The 8,445-nt window shown below is 64.0% G+C and overlaps 1 protein-coding gene across 1 annotated transcript; it reads right to left on the bottom strand.

The window, feature by feature from the left end:
* Nucleotides 1–7,279: 7,279 nt before the first annotated feature.
* On the bottom strand, nt 7,280–7,948 carry BHLHE23 (basic helix-loop-helix family member e23). The gene has a single exon (XM_037153515.2). The coding sequence runs from the start codon at nt 7,946–7,948 to the stop codon at nt 7,280–7,282; it is 669 nt and encodes a 222-aa protein (XP_037009410.2).
* Nucleotides 7,949–8,445: the final 497 nt, after the last annotated feature.

Below are 8,445 nucleotides of genomic sequence, written 5' to 3' on the forward strand. Positions count from 1 at the left end.
CTAGTTCCCTGCAGGCCAGTTCCCAGCAGGGGACGCATGAAAGGCAACCATACATTGATGTTTCTCTCCCTCTCTCCTTCCCTTCCCCTCTAAAATAAATAAAATATTAAAAAAATAATTTATTTATTTGTTTTTAGAGAGAGGAGAAGCTGGGAGGAGAGGCAGAGAAACATCGCTGTGTGGTTGTCTCTCCCACGCCCCCTACTGGGGACCTGACCCACAACCCAGGCATGTGCCCTGACTGGGAATTGAACCTGCCACCCTTTGATTCACGGGCGGGTGCTCAACTCACTGGGCCCCACCAGTCGGGATGAGTGTGTTTTTACAACAATAAAAACGAAGAGGAAGCAGTCACATTGCAAACCCGAAATGCTGCCTCCACTTCTGCGCTCCGGCAGGCTCTCCAGGTGGTGGTGGTGGGGCGGTGCGGTGCTGTGGTCTTCAGTGAAGTGCCACCAGCTGCGTGGTCGCCCTCTTGGAGCCCGTGACCTTGTCAGGCCTGAAGAACAGCCAACCCGGGGGAAGCGCCTCCCTTTGGGGTGTGGAACCCATCTGGGATCCCCACATTGTCCTCAGGTTGGCTCAGTGCCCCTGGTTCATCGTCACTGTCCTCACTGTCCCCTAGGCCGAGGGCCTGGGTGTCCCCTGCGCCCCCCACAGCTGCCCGCACCTGTGGCCCTCAGAGTGTCTCCCCACTGTCCAGACCTGGTGCTCAGAGGAAGGCCTGTTGGCCCCGAGGCGCCTCTGACCTTGTTTGTTTGTGGTCTGTGATTATCCGCGGACACTCTGTTCACCAGGTGGTGGGTGCAGGGCGGCGAGCGGTTGAAAGCTGAGGGTCCTTTCGAACCACCCACTTAGCCGTCCCGTGGCCGGAACGAGGCAGCTCGGTGAGGCCAGTGCCTTTGTAGGTCCACCCGTGTCCCTCGTCCGCCAGCGCCGCTGCTTTCCGGCACGGCGTTAGTTGACCACGGGTCCCCTGCCGCAGCGGAGAGGCTCATCAGGACAACTAACGGGTTCGGGGGGCGGTGCATCCCCTCGGAGTTACTCTCGGCCGGTCCTATCAAGCAGGAAAACTAAAATGAAGTCACCCGACCACAAGCTCACTGGGGCTTCCGACCACGGTCCACACCCCTGCCCCACATGGTCAGCCGTGGGCCATCCCCCCCACCAGCTCCGTGTTTCCAGAGGCGGTGCCCCTGCAGGGAGGACCTCCCCTCCGCCCCTCAAAACCCAGAGGGGTTCGGGGGTCCGTGCTGCCCCGGCCAGGCTGGGCAGGCAAGTTGGGGTGAGCAGCTGGGAGCCAGGAAGGGAAGCTCAGGGAAGGGTACCCCTCCCCTCCTGTCCCCTCTTCTCAGAGTCACCCCTGGCAATGGCACCTGTGCTGTCCTTGCTCCCTGCAGCCCTCACACAGCACGCCCCCACACATATGACCACATGCACAACCGCGTGCACATACATGCCCACACAATCATGTATGTACACGTGTGCATTCGCGAACAGGACATTCGCAGCACGCCCGTGCCCACATGTGCTCATGTATACACACTGATGTGTCTGCACTCACATGAACACAACGCACACACGTGAACTCAGGTGACGCTCTCGGGCAGAGCACACGGGCCCCGGCCTGTCCTCGCCCCCGGTCCCCCCACTTCTGCTGGGCCGAGTGCACCAGTCAGCGGTTCTCGGGGCTCGCTCCTCCTCCACGGGCAGGCCAGGGCGCCCGGAGCCAGGTTCAGACCACATGGGGCAGCGACCAGGGTCTCGAGACCCCCACAGCTCCCATTGCCTGAGGAGCACGTGTGACAGTCGGGTCCAGAGGGCCACCAGAGAGGGGACTGGGGGCTTGTGTTCCTCCCAGAAGAAGTTGCAGGGGGTGCAGAGCGGGGGACGGAGACAGAGAGGGACAGAGGGAGGAGACGGACAAGGAGGTGAGTGGGGGTGTGGGGAGGCCGGGTGCAGGCCCTTGTGGCCCTGGAGCCCCTGGGGCAGAGGAGGGGACAGAAAGCTGTGGAGGGGGCCACTCGTGCTGCAGGGGGCTGCCGATGCCCAGCCGCAGGGCGGATGCAAGAGGAGGTGAAGGGCAGTGCAGGCATTTTATTTACTTTGGAAGCCGAGATTCCCACATAGGAAATAAGCACCTCCCCGCCTGTCCGTGATGTCTGAGATGAAGGCGCCTTTCGTGGACTCATGGGTCGCTGGGAGCCAGGAGGGCCCCTGGAGTGGCCGGTCCCCCCCACCCCCCGCAGGTGAGGGATGCGTTTGAGCAGACGGTCCCTTTGGTCAGCACCCCCACCTGTGGTCCCCGGAACCCGCACACTCACAGACGCAGGGGGCGGGGAATCCCCGTTCCTAAATTCAGGGTGTTTCCTCGCCTGAGCTGGGCCCTCAGCAGTCTGCTCTACACAATCCCTCCAGGGCCCTGGGGACACTGGGCAGAGGAGGCCTGGCTTCTGCCCACACCCGCTGGGTCCACTGTGACCCAGACGGAGCCCCTGGGCAGAAGCCTGCAATGGAAGGCTCTGTCCGCGCTCAGCGGGCGGAGGCCCTCTGTTCCGGGGGGGGGGGTGCTCTGTGACTTCAGTGCAGTCTGTCATCAGAGAGCAGGGGGGCGGGGGAGAGTTGGGGGCACGCAGCTCTGGACACGAGCGAGAGCCAGCCCCTGCTGACAAAACTTGTCCCGTCAGATGCCTGTGGCCCTCAGAGAGCGTGGTGGACCCTTTGTGTCTCGGGGTTTGCAGCCAGCTCCCAGACTGGCCGCAGCTGCAGCAGGGCAGGGGGGCCGCCCAAATGGACCAGGCAAGCCGGGGCTCCGGTCAGACCGCATCAGGGCCCCGGAGGGCAGCCACTGCGGGCTCATCGCTTCAGATGACGCGGGGCTTGGGGGTGTGGCTCCCTGTGGCGGGGAAGCCGCAGGTTCCTGTGGCCCCGCGGGCACGCTGCTCTGCAGACCCTCCAGCGGCGTCCCCGGGGGCAGGGCAGAGGCCACCAGAGCCTGCGCCCCAGGTCCAGGCAGCAGCGGGCGGTGCCACACGCCGGCCTGGCAGGAGCGGGTGCCTCGGTTCGCTCGGAGACCCCCTTCCACGCGAGTCTTCCGAGGCCAGCCCTGCTCAGTGCCGGCAGAGCGACTCCGCTGGCTTCCCGTGCAGATCGCCACGCTTGCGTGCCGCGTGTACAAGCGTTTCCGAAGACAGGGGCCCTGGACACCCAGGCGGGGACCAAACCCGCACAACCCACATTCTAAAACAGGCAAGACTCCGGAATCGAAGGGAACTGTGCTAATTAGCCGGGCCTTTCCGCATCTGCGGTCACACGGGCTCAGCTCCTCTGGGGCTGCTGAGCCTGCAAAGGCGTATTAACGTTCTAGTTTTATGGATTCGACTTCCGTTGGGAGATTGTAACATAACTTCCAGAGTTAGGAGTCCAGAGAGGTAATTGTTGCAGAAATAATTTGATACACCGTAAATCCCTCTACTTCTGTCCCTTCAAATGGGATGCTAAAAGCGATTACGGACTGAAAAAACGTATCACAAGCAAATCCACGAGATGAACTGTAATCACTCAGCCGGATTAACCGGGGCTGGGAGGTTCTGCTCCCCGCCTGTCCACACCCCAAAATTGTCAGAGGGCGGGGAGAGGCTGTGCGCATCTGACCTGTCCTTTTAGGAAAACAGGACTCTTGTCCTTCCCTGAATGTCCCCAACCTGCAAGGGCTTCTGGCCTGGGACGCCCACTAGCCTCCTTGTAAGACTCCCCGCGGTGCAGCCGCCTCGGGGAAACTGCAGAGAAAGCCTGTGGTGGGGGGTGACGCTGACGAGAGCTGACAGCTGGGAGCAGTGTGGCTGGTCCGGGAGTCTGCCTGGAACCCATGCCGGCTGGCAGGACCAGGGGACGCCCCTGGGGACAGAGCAGGTTTGGGTCAAGTTCTGCTCCCCAAGTTTGGATGCCAAACCCTGATACAGAAAAGCAGGGATGTGGTTTTAAGGGAGCGAATGTCCTACCTGAGGAAACACGGTTCTCGGGGTGTTAGTGGTCCAGGGCACCGCTGGGACCAAACGTCCTGGGGCCCCCCTGGGCAGGTGGCAAAACTCTCGCCAGCAGTTTGGCCTGGTCCTGACCCCAGGGTGGCAAACCCCAGGGCTGTGGCAGAAACCCGTGTGCAGGGGCTGTTCAGGGAGGTGGAGGAAGGGCGGCGGGGCTGTCCCGGGACAGTCTGAGCTTAAGCAGCTTGTTCAGTAACCTGCGGGTCCTCCAGTCCCACCTGGCGAGCAGGGGGCTAGCAGGCACACCCGTCAGTGAATGGAGTCGGGGTGCAGGGCCATGGCCGGGCTGCTGCCCTCTCCTGACCCCAGAAGGGACCCCTGCAGAGCCACCTGCCCCAAGCACCCAGGAACCCGGCTTCCGGGCTCCTGACCTGGGCTGGAGTGAAGCTTGGCCAGCATGATGCTGGGAGGCACCTGGAACCAGTGACCAGGTGGACGGACGCATGGCCACCAGTGCGGGGTAGGAAAGGGCCGTGGCTCCGCTCGCTGCCCTGGCCCAGCAGACTCGTGAGCCAGGAGTGAAGAGGAACAAGCGTGGGTGTGTCCAGCTCCAGAATCGCCTGCCTGCATCAGTTACTTATTATCACAGCAAAGGAAATAGGGCACTTCAGACATTCACGTTTCCAGGCTACAGCTGCAGGGGGGGGGGGGGCACTGAGCCGCTGCGGGCGGGGGTGGGCGGGGGTGGGCGGGGGCTGGTGCTGAAGGGAAGGCCCACTAGATTGTGAAGCCCTTGAATGAAAGCAGAGCAAACTGTCTCCCTAATCACTTAAAAGTGTGGGTAACATGTTGAAAAAATTCTATTTCTCGTATGCTGATAAAGTTACCGTTAACACGGATAGATCGGATTCATTTTTTGCGGCTCTGAATCCACTCTGTCCGCCTCGGCACTGGAAGGTGTGGCAGGCACCCTCTGGGTCGGGGACGGACCTGAGCGTGGGCACCGAGGAAACGCGGGTCCTCCTGTCACTGGCCGTACAGGGCTGCAGAAGCCGGGCCTCTGCTGGCCAGGCGGCTGGGGCGTCCTTCCAAGCGGACCCGCAGCGGGGGGTCCCCCGCCCCGCAGGAGCAGGGCCCTGGGGCCGACAGCTGGAGTCCCGCTGATGTTCCCAGAAGGTCTCGGCCGGAATCCGGCACCTCTGGGTGGTCGTGCTGGGGGCGGGCGGACCGTGGGGAGCAGGGCCTTTGGCGTGGAGAGAGTTCTCCAGCACCTGGGTCGTGGGAGAACCGGGAGTGCGTGGTGCCACCTGGGGCGACGCCAGATGACGTCCACTCCAATGCACCAGCCTGCTGGTCAGCGGCGCTGCTGAGGACCGGCGGGGCTTCTGTTAGAAAAGGCCGTCAGCTGAACCAGGGGAAGGCGGCTGACTTCGGGGGAAGAGGGGAGGCACAGCTTTGCCATGGGAAAAAAACTTTTCATTTCATTTAACTTTTACTCTGATCACTTAAATGGTTCTCTTAGAAATTGTTACTTTTCACCCAACAGAGATTTTTTCCCCTTTACTTTGCCTGATTTCATGTGCTGTTTGCAGGGAGGCGTTCACACTCAGAGACCCCGACACTCCGGTGTAGGAGCCTGTAGCCCACGCTGCCCGAAAACCGACATCAGGAGCTTCGCAAACGAACACCAACTTGGGGCTGCAATGGAATCATATTCAAACAAATCAGCTGACACCAAACACTTTATTCTGAAGTCAAACGGGGCGGCAGACACGGGTCAGATTGTGAGGATGAGGGGGGTCACTTTGGTGTGACCCCCGCCCCCCCCCCAGGAAGGACCTCGGGTGGGCCTCTCTCCAGAGGGGATTTGAAACAGAGTTTCCAACCCTCAGCTAAACCCAGACCGGTGTCTGTTGCAGGAAAAAGGCCATGAAAAAAAATGGAAACGCGAAGGAGCAGAGACACCGGTATTACGTACCCGTCTTGATGAATAAAACTGAACCACACGCTTCATTTTGCAAACTGAAAAGGGCCTCTGCAATGTAGGAATTAAAGCTAAATGCTGCCGACAGGGCGCTTTCTAAAAGGGCGGCCGGCCCCTCCCCGGTAGCATCGCGTTAACGACAGCCGGGAAAATGGGGTTAGCGAAGCCGGAGACTGGCAGAGCAGCCTCGCACCCACCGGCGGAGCAGCTCCGTCCCCCGGGCGCCGGCAGGGTATGTGGGGCTGGGCCCCGGCCGGGCAGAATTCTGAGCTGCCAGACCACGTCAAAGAGACCCCTCCCCCATCATTCTTCCTGGGTCCTGGGCGGGGCGCGGGCCCCTCGCGTACTCACCCCTGGCCCAGCTTCTTCCCCCGAAAACCTGTGGGGTTGGTGGGGAGGGGGCTTTACTGGATCGCCGGGGCTACACCAGGCCCTCCTTTGACGCCCCACGGCCAAGTGTGGGCGCAGGAGGGGCTCACTCCTGCTACGTGCAGCCGCCTTGAAGCAGAGGGCGCAGGGCGGTCGCCATTTAACTCCACCGGGGCCGCCCCTGGGGAGTCCACGGGCTATTCCGCGCACAAATCCCGCAGGTCTGGAGGCAGCCGGCGTTGGCGTCCACTCACCTCCAGAGGTTAGTTAGGCAAGAAGATAAACGCACTGGGACTTGGGAGAGCCCAAAAGCCAGCACCGGGCTCTCCTTGGCTTCGCAGTCCAGCTCCTCGGCAGAGGGCAGTTGCTGAGGGCGCATGGGATCCCGCGGCGCAGGGCCGCGGAGCCTGCAGAAGCTGGCGGTGCCCGGCGCTGCACGTCTTCGGGATCCCGCCCACCCAGAGCGCAGCCGGGCAGCGCGGTAAGAGCAGCAGACCGGGACGAGGACGGCCCCAAGGCGAGGGCCACGACCCGCTGAGCAAGCTACGCTGCGTCCCTGCGCTCCGCGAGCCCCCAGAGGAGCTCGGGCTGTTGCCGCGGGACCACCCGCCAGGGGTCTCGGCAGCCGCCCTCCCGCTGTAACCTGGGTTCTCCTTTGCAGGTGAGCAGCGCCACCCCAAAAAGCGCTGTTGGTCATCACTACCCGTCCCCCCACTCCACGGCTGGGGGCGTTGGGAAGGTGCCGAGTGGACGCTTCTGACTCGCGGGTGAGGATTCCAGTGCCGCACTCAGAGCTGGATCCTGGGTCCGGAGGGCCTGTGCGTTTCCTGCGGCCCCAAGCTGTTCAGCCTGCACCGGCTGGGAGCGAGGTCCGGGTGACACAGTCATCGTGGGCGACGTGAAATCCAGGACGCGTGCCGAAGGAGGGGGCGGCCCGGGGACCCTAGCACTTCTCCTCACAGTGTTTGCACAGGGCCGAGGGCGTCCCGGAGAAGGCGGCGCACTTGTCTGGGCAGGGCAGCGCGGCGCCCGCAGAGAAGGGGTACACCGCGGCCTGGCCGAAGGGCGTGAGCGGCGCGGCGGCCACGGGCGCGCCCAGGCCCTGGCCCTGGTGGAGGTAGGCCACGAGGCGCCGCATCTCGTCCAGGGCCTGCGCCTGCATGAGGATGTAGTTCTTGGCCAGCAGCAGCGTGGCGATCTTGGAGAGCTTGCGCACCGACGGGCTGTGCGCGTAGGGGATGACCGCGCGCAGCCCGTCCAGCGCGTCGTTCAAGTCGTGCATGCGCCGCCTCTCGCGCGCGTTGATGCTGAGCCGCAGCGAGCGCTGCTCCCGGGGCCGCCGCCGCGCGTCCGCTGCGCCCCCCGGCCCGAGCCGCCGCCGCCGTTGCTCGAAGGAGTCGTCCTCGTCGGCGCTCTGCTCGCCGCTGCTCTCGGCCACGCCGGCCGGGGTGCGGGGCGCCGCGGGGAGGTCGCCCCCCAAGTCTGGCGCGCCGTAGCCGCGCGCTACCTCAGGGCCCCGGGCCGCCCCGAGGGCAAGGCCAGCCGCCGCGGCCGCGTAGCCTTGACTCAGCGCCAGGTACCCGTCCCCCGACAGCGAACTGAGCTCCGCCATGGCCGCTGCCGCTCCGCTGCTTCCCGCCGCACGCGCCGGTCCGGCCGTCTGTGGGTCCTGGTGCCTCTGCGCGCCGGGCCGCTGCGGCCCGCCCCTGCCCCGCCTCCCGCTCCGCGCTGCCGGCCCGGAGGCGGGCTCTAGCGCCCAGGCGCCTCACTCTCGCTTTAAGGTGAGCGGCGCCCCGGTGGGACCTCGCGGCCGTCCAATCAGAGAGGACCTGGCGACATCCTCTTCCCAAGCCGGGCTCCACCCGCGCCGCAGACCTGACGGGCAGTGTGGGGGCAGCGCAGAGACGGAGGGGGCTGGGGGGCTGGATGGAGATGCGGTGGGGGCGGGAGACCCACGAGCGTGTTACCAGCTTCTAGACCGCGCCCCCCCTCGTTGCTGCGTCCTGCCACCCCTGAGGTTGCCACCACAAGGCACCCTCGTCTCCCGTGGACACCCACTTCTGTCTGTCCGGTCCTCAGCCCTCAGTCCCTCCAGCAGGAACCGCCTCT

Source organism: Artibeus jamaicensis, unplaced genomic scaffold (genome assembly GCF_021234435.1).
Source record: "Artibeus jamaicensis isolate MK-2021 breed Jamaican fruit bat unplaced genomic scaffold, CSHL_Jam_final contig_685, whole genome shotgun sequence".
Lineage (NCBI taxonomy): Eukaryota > Metazoa > Chordata > Mammalia > Chiroptera > Phyllostomidae > Artibeus > Artibeus jamaicensis.

Coding starts and splice junctions, on each gene's coding strand:
- BHLHE23 (XM_037153515.2), bottom strand. CDS start 7,948: ATGGCGGAGCTCAGTTCGCTGTCGGGGGACGGGTACCTGGCGCTGAGT.